This window comes from Egretta garzetta, unplaced genomic scaffold (genome assembly GCF_000687185.1).
Source record: "Egretta garzetta isolate BGI_Z169 unplaced genomic scaffold, ASM68718v1 scaffold339, whole genome shotgun sequence".
NCBI classification, from domain to species: domain Eukaryota; kingdom Metazoa; phylum Chordata; class Aves; order Pelecaniformes; family Ardeidae; genus Egretta; species Egretta garzetta.
In genome coordinates this window covers 1,963,016-1,984,338 of record NW_009260800.1, presented here as the reverse complement: position 1 = coordinate 1,984,338, position 21,323 = coordinate 1,963,016, and the positions used below count along the sequence as shown (strand labels likewise).

General features: G+C 37.6%; 1 protein-coding gene across 1 annotated transcript in view; it reads right to left on the bottom strand.

The window, feature by feature from the left end:
* Positions 1-21,323, bottom strand: part of USH2A (usherin) — a 407,979-nt gene that overhangs the window by 215,200 nt on the left and 171,456 nt on the right. Inside the window, 5 exon segments of the mRNA XM_009646839.1 lie at positions 5,880-5,961; positions 6,478-6,519; positions 7,097-7,138; positions 8,364-8,482; positions 20,531-20,716. Of these exon segments, the coding sequence (XP_009645134.1) occupies positions 5,880-5,961; positions 6,478-6,519; positions 7,097-7,138; positions 8,364-8,482; positions 20,531-20,716 (471 nt within the window).

Below are 21,323 nucleotides of genomic sequence, written 5' to 3'. Positions count from 1 at the left end.
CAGACTCAGACAGCCCATTTGCCCTTTGGTTTTGTGCCTGCTGAATCTGCATTCTGGGTCTGCGGAATTAATTACGATAGTACCGGTCACTGGCAATGTCAGTGTTGCCAATTCAGGTGTATCAAATGTGCTTCCTTATATGCCTACAACTTTTCGAGGAAGGCAGCTTCTCCTGTAAGACTGGTGTACCCTGCCCTCTAGTGCTAGGTGCACCAATATATATTTACTTAAATGCAGACTCAGGCCAGAATAAAGCCTGAAGCAGCAGGTGGTTTTTATAGGCCATCCTGGAAAACATGTTATTTCCTGAATGCCTTATCAGCTGGATATGTTGCTAAACATATCCATAAAATACAAGGGGTGGACCTGGAACTGTAGCATGGTTTTGCAAGACCATAAAGTAAGAGACAGTGGGGGCGTACCTCATTGGGTCACATGCAAGACATTTTCAGATAACCAATTCTAATTGTGAAGAGGTGAAGACTAACTTTTCATTGCTCGCTATGATGTTAAATAAGTCTCTGCTTCACCAAAAAAAGAGGAATTGTGACAGAGTTATAATATACGTAAACCTAGCACTAACATAGTACTGGTTTGCAAACCATTATTTCCAAAAGACTCTAGTGAAAGAACAGACTGGGTTCATTTGGTATTTTTTTGTATTTCACTGAAACCTGGAAGATGGGAAATAAACTCATACCAGAGGACTACAGAATTTTTCTATCATTTGCCCTTTAAGGCAAAAGCTGCCTGTCATCTTTGAGCAGAACCTAAAACAAAGGAACGCAAATCTTTAGGGTTGGAAATTGTTGGTTTTAAACATGGCTATAGCTAAAAACTGTATGAAAAGTAACCATGAGAACTACATATTAAACCTAACACAGTAAGTATTCCTTCTCAGTGATTCAGCTTCTTGCAGTGATACATTTTATTGCAATTATCCTCCACGTACAATTCTGTGGATTTTCTTGTTCAAATTGTTTCACTTGGCAATTAATACAATATTGATATTATGAAGGATTTTGCTTTTACTATCATGATCTATCTTTTAAAACAAGCAGTAGTAGTCACAGGAGAAAAAAGGAGAAAAAACTTTGCCAATTTTCCATTAAAATATAATAATTATGCATGGCTGTGCATAGGGTGTACTGTAATTACTACTGGTTTACAGCATCAAAAAAAATACAGGTACTAATCTGGGGTTCTCTCATTTTTTAAGTTCAGATATGCTAAGCCCTGTTTGCACAGATGTCAAACATCTGCCTCTTTCTCACAGAAAACCAAGGGTCTCATTCCATCCCAGTTTTGTAGCATCAGCCTTTCCACACTCAGGTCAAATAACAATTTGAAGCCAAAGCTTAGTTCACACTCTTAGACAAAATTGTGAAGACAGCTCTTTCTCACCTTTTCCATGGCTCTCCTTAATATCTTGCCCAGAAACCTGGTACAAAGCAGTCTGTCACAGTATTTTTAAACTCATGGGCTTGTAAACTCTTGAGATAACTATATACTTATTTAATTTAGTAGAGGATCTGCCCTTGTAACATAGTTGACAGGATGTCTTTCCTGAAAAACTGGAAACACTTCTTTCAGATTGGCAGAGAAAAATAAGCTTCATACAGCTGAGTCTTAATAAGAATATCTTCCTTTTAAAGATTCATGATGAGAACCATTAGATTCTGCTAGGAAAATTATACGAACACGATTTGTTAACATTGTCAAGTATCTAGTGCTGCAGAACATGCAGAAGTACATCCTCAATGCCAACCTCAGTGCAAAGATAGATATGTACACTTTTTGTTTTCTAAAAATATCTACAAAGTCATTTTCCTTTGAAAACATGCTAGGAAATGAACACCTTTTCTTAGGCCACCAAATGCTCCGCATTTAAGAATAGAGGAATATTTTGCTCTAATCTTTCTTTTAAAGTTCCTTCACAACAATAAGATTTCTACCAAAACAAAACTTGGCACTTGGGTCACATCCATTCATTGCTGTCTCTGCTTATACTATACCTTTCTGCACTTATTAGACCACCTTTGTGCTGGTGGTATTGGCACCGCCAGCTCAAGCCACTGCAGTCTAATACTTTTCAGTATAAAACCCACTCTGTTTTCTCTTTCATCTGAGGCAGGTGGGAAATTTTTGAGATTCATTTTTAAAAAAGAGAGAAGAAGAGCGAATACCTTGCCTAAATTTAAAAATACAAAAAAAAAAAAAAAAAAAAAAAAATTAAGAAATCTCCACGTTTCAAAGTAGAAGCTTCAGTTTTGCCTGTGAGTGTTTGGATGGGCGAGAAAAGCCCATTTTCCTCTCCACAGGAAAAATCAACTCAAATTTTCCTAAAATCAAAAGCCTTTGTAAGATCAGCATGTATATGTTAAAAGAGTTTTGAAGACAACTGTATAAGCTTCCACCTTCTCACAGCTGCTAGTCATCTCTACAGAACGGTACGGTATGCAGGTTAGGAGAGCAGAACCCCACTGCAATTGCTTTCCTGAGCGGCAGCTGTTGGTTTGGTTACAGGAGCTTCTGCACTCTCGCCTAGAGGAACTGAAAGCATGAATACAGGGGCATGGATTCACACAGCATAAATTCCACCTGGGATGCTAGACTGAGTATTTTCTCTTGGCTTATCCCTACCCATTGGAGGCATTAGGTTTTCACTGGAATTCAGGATGTGAAACAGCACCCAGATTGCACAAGGAATTAGTACCACATAAGGCAAATGCATGAAGGTGGGAAGCAGAAAAATCGCAGGCAGACAGTTAACAAAGGTGTTGCAGTACAGGGGATGGCTTCATTTCAGTGCTTGGTTACTCGCAATACAGAAACCAAATTTGTCAATATGGGGAAAAATATTTAAGGGCACTAATGGATGATGGATGACTAACGGGTCACCCTTTTCAGTGTGGTAAAGTGTATATTTGCCAGATGTGTTTTTAAAGAGTTTCTTTTTTAATTACAGCTGAAGCCCTAGAGGAAACAAACACTTGAAAACCATGAAAATCATTGAGTATTTCAAGCCCTCAACAACTGTCAAGATCAGAAACTAAGTTAAACCCATAATATATATATGTATAATATAATATACAATTATGGTGTTAGGAAAACATAGCCCTCCTCAAGTGGATTATTTAGTATGGGCCTAAACTGCTTGCACTCGCCATGGTCTAAAGTGAAAGTCAGTGAAGTAGCAATTTTTAGACAGAATTGATGCCTTCCTAAAAATAAAGGTTTTTTAAAAAAAACCATTTCAGTAGATACAGCACTTCAAAAAACACAGAGAGAATCTATGACTTTCTAGTATAGACTACCTGGCAGGAACTCAGTCATATAGTTATTAAATTAGGAAAAACATTTTGGTGAATGAATAGGAAACAGATGTCAGAGACAATGAACTTTGTCTCTCTGTTTAGGGTCAATAACATATTATGTTGAGGCAATAAGTCACCAACATCACTAGCATAAATGCTGAAAGGGAAAGGATAATAATGTGGGAAAAGCCAAAAATACAGGAAAGATATATGTATAACTGGAAAGTCAAAAGCTGCAACTTTTCACTGTAAAACCATAACCTTGCAAAAAAAAAAAAAAAAAAAAAAAAAGGAAAAAATAAAAATATTATGTTATACTTCTTTTACCTCTAGCCTACAAAGAAGAAAATCTTGGGCTCTGAAATGAAGCAAAACCAGGTCAAATTAAAGAGATAGACAGATCTAAGCAAGATCTTGAATAAACCTGATCCAGAATGACTGGGATTTCTAGTGACCCAAATCCCAGCGTGCTGGCTCACGTTGCCTCTTCCCCCTCAGGCAGAGTGAGAAACTGGCAGCTAAATAAAATGGATCCAAAGTAAACAGACTGATCTCCACGCCATGTTCAGAAAGGTAGGCGAGAGTAGCTCTTGTGTCATATTGCACAGGGTAACGCAACCTGATTCACTAGCCTTCTCTCTTGAATAAGCAAGATTCTCTTTATATCTAATGTCTGCCTAAAATTTAACTGAAATCAAAGTTATGAAATGCTCATTAGGACCAAAATTATCAAAATTTCTAGAAAAGTATAAATAAATAATTTCTAAATAAAAGCAACAAGAGCTCCTCTCAGAAGCTTATAAACCAGGTGACTTTTCCTTAGCCTAGTTTAGCTGAAAGTATTCTGATATATCATTCAAAATTTAGAGGTAGAACATGAGGAGTGAAGTCCTGACCCTTTTTAATTTATCCTTTTCTATATTTTCAAAGAACAATTACAAAAGTTACTTAACCACGATTTCTACCAGTAAGCATTCATTTTGGCCGTGAGTCAGAATACAATCAGACATGAACCTAAAACCAACCAAACAATATATTTTATGGTGAACATTTCCTCAAATGTTTTACACTGCTTGTCAATTTATAACCAGGTTGCAGATGAACATATCAGTAAAACTACCTGTGATGAACTTTCAGTAATGATTATAATAAGATCGAAAGCACAACTATTTGCACTTCAAAATTCTTAAGAATAGTGTTATGGTATGGCAATAAGAGATTAATGGAGATCTTGCAAAAAAGATAAATGGCACTACAAGAATACCAGAAAACTGGGGGGATGGGGGAGAAATTAATTGAACCTATACTTTTGATAAATATTTATTTTTTTGCAGAAGAAAAATGCACACTAGTTTGAGCTGTCATTATGCTAACCTATATCCTATTTTTCATATTATTAGTAATACATAATGTGGTAGTTTATATTCAAAAATAAAACCAGAATGTATATACCTCATGTATTTATCCAGAAATACACTAAGGTTACTATGGTTACGAAAAATCCATTACCTTTGAATACAGAATGAAAAAGTTTGACTTAAAGTCTGCACTATTTATTATAGCGATCATCAACAGCCTTCAGGAGGTTCTCTAACTGGATTCATTTTTCAGTGTCAAAACTGACCCACCACACCAGTAGCTTATGGCCTGTGCAAGGCAAAGAAATTTGAACTATATGAATTTTTAAATATGCTTTATACTAACTCAAGATGCAGAAGTGGCTTTGAATGTTAAGGCCTTACATAAAAAAGAAAGTAGGGTCTTGGTACCCTTTTTCTCCGAGTTCTCCCATATGAAATCCTTTACTTTTACTTGTACCTACTACCATATACAAATTCTGATGGGCCCAGAATAGTGCTGATGCTGTGCTGTGATAATTTTAGTTCAATATTTTGTTTATTTTGGTTTCTGTTGTTTGAATAATGTCTGAACAAGTAACTTGGATACTTCATTAAACTACACCAATTACATTAAAAAAGGAAGTCAGATTACCATACATCACTGTACTGCCAAATAAGTCATTCAGCTTCTTTGTAATAGCTTAAGAGTACTGTTATAACTTAGTTATTGACACATTGCATAACGTATCAGAAGAAAATGGATTATTAGTTTATGCTTTTAACAAATGAATTAAACATGGGCTATTCAGAAGACCAACACAGTGTCTCTCTAATGAAGAATATTTAGGGAAGACAGTAGAAAAAACTTTTAAACTTGTACATAATAGCTTGTTTTCAACAGCTTACAGTTTACTTGTTTTGAGAGCTAGATGGTATGAGATCAAAAAGTTATAAAACCATTAAAAAGACAACTTAGGTCCTGTGAAAGAGGACAACACAGCACAAGATTTAGCTACACCATGGAGACATTAATTTCTGAGAGTCCCAACAGAGAGTTCTATGAAGGATCCTTTAAAAAATGGAATCCATCAGGGTTTAAAGTGCATCCAGCCCATTTTAAAATTATTATTCTTTTCTTCTGAAATAAGAAGTGGTCAGTCATATAATTATTCATAGTAGCTATGAGATACCCATCTGACATGCTACCTAGCAGAGAACTCACCTTTTACAACATATTTAGTTCCATTTCCAAAGTAAATTGGTACTCCATCCATATATAAAGTATATTGTGTAATAATACCATTGTGGGTGATTGCACATCTTCAGGGGCTGGTGAAAAAAACCATTACATTGTATTATATTTTATTTCCACAAATAACAAATAATTTCAGTGAGCAGCTACTACCAGAACGATTTTTGGTAAAGTTGAAGTTCCAGAAGAGATTTTATGCTTGCAACATACCAGCATTTTGAGAACTCTCCTTTTGCATGTGAGGTTTCCTAGCCAAACAGAAACTTTTATGAAAGACAAGACAATTCTCTTGTCCTTTTAAGAGAATAATTATGCTCACAGAACTTTAACTTTCCAGCTTGATAACACCGAACAAGGGGAGGGGCACACTGTATTCGTACAGTCCTTTTTTTTTAATACAAATTATCTTCTCTTCTTTCGTGCTTTTTAGTCCTAACTACAAAATGATCATTCCTTTTAATCACAAATGAAGGTGCTGTATTCTTAGGCACTGTCCCTTATTTTAGACTTTTCATAATTCAATACACTTAGTAATGTTTGTTTAGCATAGATTTCATGTACATAATATACTGGAAGTTGGCAATGGATAATAATTTAAAAGCAGAGTTCTCTCACCGTTCCAATGAGTTATATGCTAGAAGCACAAGCAATCCCACTGAATATCACAAGGGGAGCAGAACTCGGGCCTTAGTCTGGGAGGAATATCTTGTAATTTACAAGCTCTGTGCTAGCAATTTAAAACAATAACTAGCAGTGGCTGGCAATGTGAAAACAATATAAAGTAATGAATGTTTCAATAGGGAAACAGGGATAGCTGGAGGGTGTGATATGGTGTCTGTCTTCTGTACCATCAATTTATTGTTACTAAGAGCATGCAACAAGAGCATCCAAAAATAGAAACTCCACACATTGACTTTTTGTTCAATTCTTCTGAGGGATAAAACACATGTTCCCCATGGCTTTATTTGATCGCTGGGAAAAAAAAAAATAAAAAAATCTATTCTTGCCTAAACCTTCCCAATATGACAGCACATCTGAAAACAGTGGATGTTTTTCTCAAACACATGTTGTAAGAATTCCTGCTTTATTCACTAGACTGAGAAAATAAGACATAAACAATGTATTTTTTTAGTTACTACATTACACCAGAAAGAAATATACAATACTGTATTGCATGTTTACATCACAGGGTCCCTTAACTCTTTGGCTGTTGGAGGCTACACCCTTTCCTGGATAATGCCACCCGACAAACTCAGTTTATTTAGAACGTCCAAGAGACAATAATTGGATTTTGATTTGATTGGTGCTGCTGGCAGTTACTAACATGTTCACATCAAAATGCTGTTCTAGCAATGTTAGCCTGCAATCTTCAGGACTGTCCTCATCAGGACAACACCTTGCTTGACTACCTGCTTTGGCAGCAGTTCATCACTCCAGCATTCTTTTAATCATTATGGTTGTCATTCACGTAACTTCATGCTAAAATTGTACTTGTTTTATTGGTACTGTATTACTACCTGGTTTACACAAGAAGATAAACCAAAGAACTGTGGGATGGAGGGAATTTTGAAAACCACTTCACATCATGGAAGATTAACTACTGTCCCATAAATACATGTCAAAGTCTTCATTATTCTACTGGAGTAAATTTGGAGTAACTGATGATTTTAACTGGATTAACATGGCTTTAGGATGATAGAACCAGGAGATGTGGACTTTATGTTTAATTGAGGATGGAGTTAGATGTGTCACAGATATTTTGGGAGCATTTGCTCCAGTAATTGATGTGTATTACTTAACAGCCTAGTCTCTAAAGTTGGAACTGTAATGGATTTTCTTTCTTCCTGCTCTAGTTCTTACTGTAAGCATAGAAAACATTAATTTACACTCACAACCTTTAAGTTTGAGCACAACAACATGCAAAAGTGTTTAGGAAAAAAAAAAGGAAAATCTGAACAGTGATTAATAAATAACTGAATAGGCATTTGGAGGTTTCATCACACTGAAATAATTTTTGCCTATTGCTGGTGTTTAGCAGTTAAAAGAAACCATGGAAATCAACCGTTTGATTCTCAATTTCATACTGTGCCATACAATCAATTCTTTTTAGTCAGACTGTCTCTAGATTTACTTCTGAGCCATAGTAAAATGAGGAAGCTTTCATTAATCTTTCAGATGCTTCATATTAATGACAAGGCTCTTGCATGAACAATGTAACAGCAATTAAAAAGCCCATTAATCTGCATTACAGCTATTAAAGATGCATGTCATTAAAGGGTATGGAGTTTGATTCATTTTCGCACCCCCCCAAAAAATGGAGCAATTATGGTCTGGCAATGCACTTTGTCATCAAATTAGGTTGGGGTTTTCCAGCAAATGGCTTTGCAGCATTTAGCTCTTCTCCTGTTTTATTATTCATGACTGAAATGTGGAAGTCAAGACCTTTGAAATTACTTTACCTTCTTGTGGAGTGGAGATGTTCAATGCATGCAAGCTCTCAGTACAGCCAGCCAAAGTGCAAGCAGTTAGGGTTACAGCATAGTTTGTGAAGGGATACAAGCCTGTCAATACGCCTGCAACAGAAGAAAGCAAGGTGTTATGCATGTACAGCATACAGGCTGATTACATACATACACAGACAGAAGTAAAAAATTAAAGTTTTCTGTTACAAGCTTCTACTGTTACAGATGGAAAAGAAAAACTATTTTAAGATTTCATTCCTAATATGCCATGCCTTACATGTTACAAAATAAAAGTAAATGGTATTTTATTCCATTCTTAATACTAATAATGCAGCTAAGTTTCTTAAGTCATGCTCACTATAAGAGATACTACTTCAAGACTAAGGTTTATATTTTTTATAAAGGACTTTTTTTCTTAGTTCCTGCCTCACAAAGTTTTTTTCATTTATTAATTTTGTTTTTCTAAGGAATTTTCACTATCTCACAGAACAAAATTTTTTAAATTCTTCCTCTCCAATGTTGCCCTTATTTAGCCGTACACTGAAACCTCTTTTTTTTTGTATGAAACATCCCACTTGTGTTCCATTACTTCAGTGACAGCATGTAGACCATATATTTGCTATACTACTATAGCAATATAATTCAGGTAACACAGTACCCAAAGGTTTTACAAGCAAAAAAAAAAAAAAAAAATCTGTAATTTTATACTTTTTCAGCTCCTGCTTATGTTAGTGAAGAGAAGTTGCCAATTCCCACATATTGATCAGCTCCTTGTCGTAGCAAATGCAACAAATCACTGCTTACCACTTCAGGAAGTCACACAGTATTTTGCACTGGAATGTACAGAAGGACTACACAGAAAAAAATGTGGATTACAGTAATTTTCAGAAACATCAGCAGTTCCCATTTCAAAATAGGTCCGACAATAAAGTACTATGGAATGACAATGAAGTAGTAATTAAAAGAAGGCCAATTCATGTCAAGTTTTATTTCAAACCATATTCTCATCTTGACTATCACAGATTTTAGTAAAATCAATGGGGTGTTTCAAAATAACTATGTTATTTTGGAGCTGTCCAACACAGCAATTTTGCAAAGCAGCTTCAAAAACAAGAGTACTTCAGAGAATCATAGTTATTTTCCAAATGTCCCACAGTACAATAAGACTGTAAACCTCCTCAGCATTACATGTACACAAACAGGTAGAATAAATTACTCCTCATTATTACCCTTCATTGAGTTAATACATAGAATGCAACAGAACTTTGTTTTCATTTAAAAAAAAGGTCTTTTTTCCCCCACATAAGCCCTTTATACTCCCAAAAAGGGCCTGGAGAATTTGATGCTGGAAGTCAACAGTTACAGAATACATCTGTTATTTTCTAAGTGGGATAATCCAAATCTGTGAAGGTTTAGCTTGTGTTTACTAATAGGTGTGTTCACATGGAAAACAGATTAGCTTTCACTGAATTAGTAATGTTTGTGCCTCTTCTTCTAATTAATCCAAAAACTTCAAAGGCTGGTTATTGCAATGATCTTTTTATTTGAATTCTCTGAGGTCCAGTTCTTCTTGTACACACAAAGAGATATTCAGAAGTAATCACATTTGCTTCAGAGTAGCGTTAAACTAAAACTAGTTGATCAGAATCTGCTCTCTCTGGTTATAGTTTTCATTTTGCAGATCCCCAGTTAACAGCGGAAAGCTGTACTGCCATCTTACCAGCTAATGTAAACGTGACAGGAGAGAAAAAGAATGTTGTGTTAGCCACCACCCAAGCAAATGTGCCTCTAATCTTCCTGTAATAGAAGGCAAATATTTTCAAGAGCATTCAAAAAGCAGAAAATAGAAAATAATGTTTTTTTAAAGCATTACTATCCCTGTAAAGCAGGAATACTGGCATCTACAGTAAATTCTTCAGCACAGAAATTTAATCGGTCAGAAAACCATCTTTTTTGCATAAGACTTAGTACAAAGCACTTATTTCCAGATCATAGAGGGTTAAACATGGGAAAGTATAAAAGGTACTATTGGAATTACTTTCAGCAAATAAATACATGCAGAAACCAAATCCTCTAACTGTGACATTTGCAAGTTCTCAGTCAAGAGGAGCAGAGTATAGTGTATATGCCATCTCTCTATTCACTCCGCTGTGCTTTAGGAAGCAATTTAGTTTTATTTGTACATTTAGGACTTGTAGCATTCTTTTCTTATGAAGCAGTGAATTAATGCTCCTTGCATTTCCTGATGGAAGACATTCTGTGGGGTCACCAATGGCTTCAGGCACTGAGAGCTGCAGTAGCACATATCTGGAAAGATGCCTGTAGCTGTAGAAGGTGTGGGTTGGGCTGTTTGGTTTACTTTTGACAAAGCAGAAGGGGTTTATATAAAGCACCTGCCACGTAACAGAGTATACATTGCATAGGTAAGTTTGTGAAAGGCAGTGTGAATTTGAAAAAAAAAACAACCAACCAAACAAACAAAACAAAAAAAAACCCCAAAGAAACCCTTTTGCAACAGGAGGTTTATGTAAAAAAAAAAATTCAGCAAAGGCAGCAAATTAAAAAATATTTTTTTCATTTCCTAATCTATGTTTTTCCTTCACATGTACTCTTGCACTATTTTCTTTCAACAAAGAAACAGATGTGCTGCATAGGTAGGCAATAGAAAGTGCACAGATTTTATTTACATACTTCAGCAAACTACTTTTTTCTCAGCTGCCAACCTATCTGTTTGGCCAGCATCCACTGTAATCTGTTCTCCTTCATTATGTTAATCTGTGGGCGGAAAGATTTCTGTCATCTTCAAATCGCTTGTACAGCAATGGTAAACACCTTGGCCTGTCTGTAATTGGACAGGTGTCTGCATTGGTGTCACCCGGCTTTTAATTCAATTAAAGAACTGGCTGCTCTGCTCTCATTACCCACTCATTTCCTCTGCACTTTTAGTCAGTCAGTGAAATTTACACTCAGCGCCTGACTATCTCGGAGTACAAAGTCAGCAGTCCCACAGCAAAGATCATCACTGATACACGTGAATTAATTTATAGCACAGCAAAATAAATTTTGCAATAAAAAATAGCCTATTGTCCAATGAAGTTGGCTGACAGCTTTAAAAAACTTTCCCTAACTCCTCAATTATCACACGCTCACATACCCAATAATTGCTGATCCGATATGAGCCCATCAGGCTTTCCAAGATGGGATGCTAACAAAGCAAAATTTGGCCGCAACCGCACTTGCATATATTCTATTGATGTTAACAGGAGAGAGGTAGATAAATTGTCACTGTGATCAGGAGATAGAATTAGAGGCACCATCAATATTTAAGAAGAGGGTCAGCCTCCCACATTTGGGATATGAGTCCCATTCATTCAGCCTGCCACTACAGAGCAGCTGAATCCATCTAGACTTAAAATTTACATCATAGACTATGTTCCAAGCCTTAAAATCCACATGGGGAATCAGAGATGGTAAATCATTCTAACACACCACTCCTATCTGCCCACTCAAAGAACCTTTGGAAATAAATTAAAGTTCTAACACAGACATTTTGACACAGTGACCCCATGAAACTGAATAATGTCATTTGTTAAATATGAATGTAAAGTTAACAGTCTAAAAGAGTGATCTGGAATCACACCTAGAACATTAAGCCCACTTTATATGCAAAACTAGTATTTAATTTTCTATACTTTTATTTAAATGATCTTTAATTATTTGCAGTACTTAAAGTTGACGCTTAGAGTTGTGTCAGAGAGAAAATGCTACATTCATCCTTGCAGGTAAGGGATAAAAACATTGACATGGACAGCGGAGAAGGGTCAACAATGAACTTATGGTAAAATGGATGCATGGACTAGTCAGTTAGTTGCATCTTTATATCCACTCCATTCATAATTCTCATGCAATAGAGTATATAAGAATATTAGATATCCAGCTTCCTTTCACTTCCCGATAGAACAGATATTTCTTTTGTTCAGTACATCTAAAAGGGAGGTCTCATAATATTAAGGTAGCGCAGCCAGATTCCATAGTATTCTGGCAGATTTTGAGTAGAAAAGTTGTACTTCTCATCACAGAAAAAAAATTGTTTTACCACTAAGGTATGAGGGCTAATATTCTGTCCACAAACACTGAAAAATAGATTCAAAGGCAATTATAGTATTTTAGCAATTTCCTCATCCAGTTAAAAGACTTTTATGAAAGCAGCTGCTTTGCTGTTCCAATCTGTCACCCTCCTTTTTCAGAAAGTTGCTTCAAAACACCACCAGGTCTTCAGAGATGAAAAGACACACTTGCTTATGGTAAATTACAGAGCTTTTACTCTGCATAATGAATTAGCTAAACAAATATAAACTGAGGTGAGTTTTTTAAAAATACATTTATTGAAGGAGCCTCCCCATAAAAACAAAACTAAACCCACTAGCCCACACACAACTCCCAGAAAAAAAGCTATATAATCTTACAGATGTAACACAAATATTGAAGTTCTTTTCATCACTTCTACAAAAAAAATGCACTCAGCTAAGATGGCATAAAAGGACAATTTTGCAAGGCTTGTTCAATTTTGGTTTACAGGTAAACTTAGCTAATTTTTAATCATAACCAGGCACTTCCATATGCAGCCTGAAAACTCAGGTCTGCTATCGCATATCGAGATTCCCAAAGTCAACCAGAGAGCTTATGCACACAAATTCCATTTGTTTCACAAGCTGAGTGTATTTTTTGCCAAAGGGACTTCTCCTTGCCAGATTTGTTCATAGTTTCCTCCCTAACACTCTACTTCCTAAGGACCTATTTTGAAATACACATATTGCAATTGAAACAATACTTGACCTTATAGATTTACCTTAATTCTTGTTTGAGCTCTTAAAAAAAAAAAAATTACCAAATCTCTCTTCCCCAAAGACTAATATTTAGCCAACTTGAATGCCCGAGGTCATACAGCATCTGTCTAACAAAGTCAGTTGTGTGTCGAGATGCATCATTGCCACAGTACACTTAATCACAGTCCACTGACCAGAAAAGGAAGTCCTCAACTGACTTTGTGTTTTCGACAGATTGTAGCAAAAACTGTTTAAGTACATGCGTCTTCTACATATGCATGTGTGGACTGAAAACCTGTGTACATTAATCTGTCGCATACATCTGCATTTTTGAAGCATCTTCTACCATAAGTACGAGTCATAAAATTCTGAAGAATTATTGACCAAGAAGGCACCTGTTCCAACTCTTTGGCTTATAAGAACAGAAAGGGGTTACCTTAGTTACTGGATTTCTATGGTTTGGAAGACCCTTTTTTTCCCCCAACAGAAAAATTTCATAACCAGCCATACACAAGCTCCACCAGCCTTGAAGATGCAGTTCAGGTTGCAGCGGTTCAAGGAAGCCTGTTACATTCCCTGTAACATGGGGCAACATTCTGGCTGCTTTGATTTGCAGAAAACCTTAGCCCAACTGTCCAATTTTGCACCAAGACTTAATTAAGAGCAGAGAGCACTGGTTCTGTAATATCTATCGCTATGTTACTCTTGATCCTTTCAGATAACTCAGTCATTGTTCATTTTCTGCAGGATGATTGATTTTAAAAGTTTATGGAGAGAGAAAGACTTAACTTTTTTGCAAACTTTTTTTGAGCATGTCTGTAAAAAACATATTAATAAGCCCTTCCATCCTCACAAACATTAAGAAGGTGATTTCTTTTTATTAATAAAGGTATTAGTATGTAGGTAAGAGTTGATGTAATTTTGATAAAATGTTCAGATTTCTTTAATCAGACAAATTATATTTCATATGAATAAATTTATACAATGGTGTTGGACTGTAAACAAGATTCATTTAGGTCTAAACTCAATCAAGTTAGAACCTTAATATTGCAGAATATTAATATAATTTTTGTTTTTAAATACATATATTGAAAAAAAATGCTGCTAGTCTCCTTAGAACACCCACAGGGACAAAACAGGGCAACAAAGAGCATCATAGATGCCCTCAAGATGAGGGTCTCAGGACATGATACCCCTTTGTGTAAGAAGGGTGCATACAGCCTTCCAGATCTTCCACACCATGGCATGGCTCTGTAAAGCACATACCACCATTCTTCCGGCTTTGGGAAATATTTAGATGTTTTCTGTCATCTATCTGTGCTTCTGACCAAAGGTTACGTCTACACAATGATAAAGAGAAAGAATTTACCTGAAAATGACAACCATCCTCGTGTTTAAGTGTGGTTCAAGCACCTGATTGAAGCAGCTCTTGAAAACCGTGTTTTCAACACAAAGTTTCAGCTTTTCTTGCTTTAAATGTTCTGTCAGATTTTAGTTTAAGTGAATATAGTAAGCTAAGTATACCAAATCTGATTAGTACATTGTGACTCTCTGTGTCTTCAATGAAATGTTTTAGGACATCAGAAATTTGTCCCAACTTGGAGTATGGATTTGGGAGTCGTCCTAGCGCTCTGGCCCTATGTATATTTACATTATTTGGTTTGCAATTCTTTTCACAAATTTACAAGAATCTCATTAACCACAGCACAGGAGTGTTTTGAGTGTAAAGTATTTGCACAAAATCAAGAGCTTTCAAGTAATTTCAAGTGCATGAAAGTAATATCCAAGTAATTCATTAAGGGCTTTGCATGACAAACTACCTGGCTGTGGTAAAACGCTTATGAGCCCCATGTAGATGAAAGTACCCCAAAGAAAACAACATTTTCTAAGAGCCACTTGGCAGCAAACTCTCATTTTAGGCTCACTCCGTTGGCGCAGGCACTCCCCAGCCTGTGGCGTGGCCATCCTCAGCTCCCAGCTGTGGGGAACAGCCGGCCCCGCTGCCTCCAGCTGCTGCCCCGGGCCTTGCAGGGCCCCAGGTGGCACTGTGGGGCCTGCCTGGCCCCGGGGCTGCCCCCCGCAGCCCCTCTGACCCCCAAACCCCACAAGAGGCGGTGGTCAGGGCGCCGAGGCTGGTGGCAGTGACTGCTCGGGCCTGGCAGAGCTCTCCCCAAGAGGGAGAACGTCTCAGCCGGCGGCGTTTCTCCAAGCAGGGGCGTTTGCCAGTCAGGCAGCAGCCTCCCTTCCCCCGGCCCCACCGGCGAGCCCGGGCCTATCAGTCACTGGCAGGAGGCCCCCTCTCCTCTTCTGAGGGAGTCCCTAGCTAAAGCGCTTTCAAAGCTGAGGCGCAGCCGACCCACTTTGATTAACCATATTAAATCATTAAATTAACTTTTCCTGAGATATTCATCTGCCGAGCATAAAAGACTAAAAGGTGAAAAGTAATTATAAACACGTGTCAAGGGAGGAGGGAACATTCAGGGCATTCAGAGGGGAAGCCGTCGACAACAATTTTCTCGTTATCATGTGAGCAGCCACAACTTCAGCACTTGGCCGTTGCGGCAATGACACAGGCAGGATGAGCTGCAAAAAACATACCAAATTAAGAGAGGAGTCTGTAATAGGAATACCAAATGTTTGTGAATTCTTTTGCAGGATATTTTATTTAAATATTATTTGCAGCTTTTCTAGGCGCCTTCACTGCCCATGGCTTGTGGATCTCCTGAATTCTACAATGAGAGCAATCTGAATTATAAAATGTTTTTCTCATATGTGCTTGACAAGAGAAGCATCAGAGGATTGTGATCAGTGCCACAAAATCCAGTTAAGAGGCAAGACAGCTGCGATGTACCCCAGGGGCTGATACTGGGGCCAATACTGTTCAACATCTTCATTAATGACCTTGATGATGGGGGAAGCAAGCACCCTCAGCAAGTTTGCGGATGATACAAAAGGGCCACTAAGATGGTAAAGAGACTGGAACATGTCTCTTAGGAAGAGAGCTTGAGAGACCTGGGACTAATCACCCCAGAAAAGAGAAGGCTCAGGGTGATTTATCAATGTGTATAAATATCCGATGGGAGGGAACAAAGAAGAAGGATCTGGGCTCTTCTGAGTAGCATCCAGTGGCAAGACAAGAGTTAGCGTGCACAATCTGAAATACATGAAATTCCACCTAAACACAGGGAACCACTTTTTTACTGTGAGGGTGGTCAGACAATGGAACAGGCTTCCCATAGAGGAATATACCCACGTGTGGAGATATTCAGAACTTGACCAGACGTGGTCCTGGGAAACCTGCTCCAGCTGACCTTGTCTGAGCTGGGGGGATGGACTAGATGATCCCTTACAACCCCAATAATCCTGTGATTCTGAGATATTATGGATTCCAAAGGAAAGTAGAAGAAAAAGCTGCTCACAAAGCACACTGAAACAGCGTGTTCTAAAACTTCTTTCCTTTGTTTAAATACTGATTCTAACTTATATTCCAAGTTTTGATGGCAGCTTAGTAACAGCATGTGGAATGCACTGGAATGCAGAGGAAAGCAACCCAGCCTTTAGGAAAAAAAAATCATTGATATGATCATAGAATCATAGAATCGTTTAGGTTGGAAAAGACCTTTAAGATCATCAAGTCCAACCATTAACCTAACCCTGCCATCCCACCACTAAACCATGTCCCTAAGCACCTCGTCTGCCTGTCTTTTAAATACCTCCAGGGATGGGGACTCGACCACCTCCCTGGGCAGCCCATTCTGATGCTCGACAACCCTTTCATTGAAAACACTTTTCCTAATGTCCAACCTAAACCTGCCCTGGCACAACTTCAGACCATTTCCCATTGTCCCATCACCCGTTACCCAGGAGAAGAGGCCAACCCCCACCTTGCTACAGCCTCCTTTCAGGTAGTTGCAGAGGACGATAAGGTCTCCCCTCAGCCTCCTCTTCTCCAGACTAAACATCCCCATTTCCCTCAGCCACTCCTCATAAGACTTGTGCTCCAGACCCCTCACCAGCTTTGTGGCTCTCCTCTGGACATGCTCCAGCAACGCAACATCTTTCTTGTAGCGAGGGGCCCAAAACTGAACACAGTATTCAAGGTGCGGCCTCACCAGTGTGGAGTACAGGGGCACAATCACTTCCCTACTCCTGATGATCCTGTGCTTCCTTTATTATGCTTCTGAGTGTGACTGGCTGTATGCAAAGTGTGTAACTGTTATTACATGTTTTTTTGAAGGCAAGATGAGCTAGCACAGTATTCCTTGAACCTCAAAAATTTACACTCTTACTTTATACTCTTATCCTAGAATACAGATTCTGAACACCATGCTGAAATATACTACCTTATCCAATAAACTCCTGGTTCAACAGTCAGAACCTCATTTTAAGGATTTAAATCTGCTGAATATTCCTTTCCTGGATGAAAGTGAAAAACCAGTTTGACATTTTGAAGACTACAAGGGTCAGATTTTGAAGGATTTTGGTTTCTGAGGAGTCAGAAATAGGCATTTGAGACTGTGGGATTATGGTCATTTAAAGACCTCCTTTACCTTTAATATTTAAGCTCAGCTTTTCTTCTTCTTGACAAGGGTACAACAGATTCTTCTGAACGTGACACACACAGGACAGCCTTCTGAGAAAGTGGTAATGCTATTAATAATTTTTTGTCACTGTGCTCCAGTTATGACTCAGGACCCTACTGCACAGAACAGATCATGGTAATTGTTCAAAGACTTTAAAGTCTAAGTATAAACCAAAACACAACAGATGGGTATAAAAGGTGCAAGGAAAAAAATGAGGTAGGGGAGGTTGTCAGTGCCTCAGACATATTTGCAAGCAGCAGATTAAGTGGTGCCTAGGCTTAACAGTGAATGAAAATGTGAAGGAGAGAGTGAAAAAATACCAGAGTTGGCTTCATCAGCAATCCCACTGGGAGCTGTGGTGCTTTTCTCTCTCTCCTGTTGCATTAGCAAGCCTGGCTGTTGGGGTGACTGTAACACCTTCTCATGGAATTCAACAGAGGAGTTTCTAAAGAAATTTCCCTGAAATTAGGGAAAACCCACAATTTTTAAAGCAAATTAAAATTAAAAATTAAGCAAATTTTCCTTTCTCAGCAAACTCAAAGGAAAAGTTAGCAACATCATCTTCTGGTGGGGTTCTGTGTTTACCTTAAACTTTTGATTAACCAGGAACGACAATTAAGCAGGGAAAGCCACACATTTTCTTGGGAGTCTCACATTTGTGGGTAACCATTTCCCCAATGTCCACAGACTAGACCATCTGTGTAGGCTTCAGTGAAATCAATGGGCTGAGGGTAAAATAATATTGAGATCAATTTTTCATTTGTCTCAGCTTTGACCTCACCATGAGGACATGAATTACATATTTCATGTAATGCCAAAATTGGAAAATACATGACTAAACTATTGGGCAGCAGTTATAAATAACAAATGGAAGCACTCCTTCCACACACACGAAACTGAATTGGAAAACTTACTGCCACAGCAAGTTACAGAAGCCAAAAGCATAAATGTATTAAAAAAAAAAAGACAATTCTACCACAGGCCATTAACATTAAGCATGATGGTGCAGATGCAACTTTCAGCTCAGGAATTCCACAAACTACTAGCTGAATTTGTATTAACATGTAGACTCACTCTGTGCTTAGCACATTTCTTACATTTTCTTCCTAAGCATCTACAATCTGACATTGTCAGAGAGGGCAGTGGTTGAATACAGCCATTCTTAAGTTCTTAGGGTCATTTTATTTTGCAGTATTCAACAGCTATCTGCTATAATAGACTAAAGAACAAGGATCCATTTACTATCTCCATTTAATATAAAGTAATTCTTCTGTCTCCTGCAAGCTGCATGCAGGTAGCCTCTTACCTGTCCAGCCTGGTGTAGACTTTTTCATCACCCTGACACATCATCATGGCACAATGCAAACAAATTTAAAGAAAATTTAGGTTCTGGTCATCAGCTGTGAATATGCTGTCAAACCCATATGCTTCTTAATACGGTCTTTAATTTCCACTAATATAATTTGTATTGCTTTACAACATAGATAAAGATTATTCAAATCAACAAGTTCATCAAAGAAATCACAGTAAGAATAGAAAGCCCACGTAGTTTTGGTATTGTAAGCACGTTACTCATATATAGCCAAGAGATTTCAAACTGAAGAGAATAAAATACGTGCATGTTTGCTCTCGAAAATGTATACATACATTATAGCAGAGAAACAACATAAGACATATATACTTAAGTAAAAACACTAAGCACGTATTACCTGGGCTTCAGGAAAGCAGAAATTATATACTGCTCGAGGGTTAAGGCACTTTCTAAAACTGTTATATTGCTCAAATCTGAGCCTAAGCTTTGAGAATTATGTCATCAGCACTTTTAAATTGTTATGAATTTATAATGAATTTTAGAGAGTGTATAAACAAATTATTGGTCACAGTTTGTTACAATGAAAGTAAGCTTTTCTACTATTGCCCCATTTAGTCACAACGTAATTCAGACTTGTTGGTAACGTGCTCCATTCCCAGGCAACTTTGTAGCATCCAGCAAAGGCCTTCTGTTAATAGAGAGCCGAAAGCCAGATCCACGCTATCCTGACAGGCAGAGAGGTCCCAAAATGTTCTTTATGTAGCATAGAGTCCAGTGTTTCTTCCTGAAAACATCTGTCTCCTATGGGTAAAAAGACCCGGACTCCAGAAAACAGCACAAGTGCAATGATTCCTATAGCTCCTGTCCACAGCCCACAGCTCAACAGTGACCACATCCCATAAACCCAAGGCCCCAATTCCTTCATTCCATAATAAACTCCCATCCACATCCCAGTGGTATTGAGCAAAGCATCTGATTAACACATATGCTAGTTTCCACTGAAATCAGCAGGTTTATATGATCAACATTAGGCAAGTATATCAAGTGCTTTCATATATCAGGTCAAATAGTATCTTACAAGACACACACATAGAGCTGATTTAGGTGAACTGGATGTAAAAACGGGGGACGAAAAAAAAAAAATCACATGTACGAAGCAAAACCAATCAAACAAACAAACAAAAAAGCATCAATAGGCTGGGAAGGAATACCTTAACACTGTTTTTTAGTATTTGAGTTGTATCTTAATTTCTGTTGTTGTTTGAAGTCAGTACGCTGCTATGTATGTGGATGCTAACACCAAAGACTACCCTTCCAAATGTTACATATGCTGGGTATACACAAAAATAGACAAGTAATACTTTACCGCTCAACAAAAGGAGGTATAAGCATCCCATTATTAGATGTGCCTAAAAAAATGGTACTTAACAACGTTTACCTGTGAGCATACTAGTGTCAGCAAGCTCAGCACTAGTGATGGGTACGTTGGGACCATCCTCTTCATATGCTTTCAAAATGTACTTCTCAATTACACCTATGACCCCAGCAGGTTTGTCCCAGGTGACCTCAATGCTGTAACCATTTATACAGTCAACTCTTAAGGGAGTTGGCACATTTTGTGGAACTGTAGAAGGATAAAATAGAAAATAGAGAAAATGGCAGTTCTAAGGAGACTATTGCCCCTATTCTTCACTTTTAATGGCTGCAGTAAATCAGACTCAACCATTAGCATAAATACAATTTATTAGAGTTGTAACTTTTCAGCATTGATTTAATATGACTGCACATCTTGAGCTATTCAGTTTAAGCTATATTTCAAAACCATCAAAACTCCATCTACATAACATTCCTTCTTGCCTTGTTGTGATTTTCCAAAAACATTTAATGTACCAAACATATTTAAGCATCACTCATAAAGAGAGGAGGTGGATTGTTTGTAGCTAACAAGTTCAGGCATTATAATCATACAACTGAATGAAGCAAGACAGTATTGCAAGAGAGAAGGGTTTGGTATTTATCTGTTGGATAGCTAAGCCACAGAATGCCACAACTAAGAAACATTTATAAAAATGTGCATTCTCATTTGCAGAAGTACTTCCAAAAGTTTAAAGTTTAAGTTCTTCCATTTATTTTCATGTTTCCACAATGCCATACAACTGTCTCAGGGCAAAGCAGAGATTTGTAAGGCCTTTTTGCAAAATCTTTTGCTTCTGATCCTTCTATACGATTTA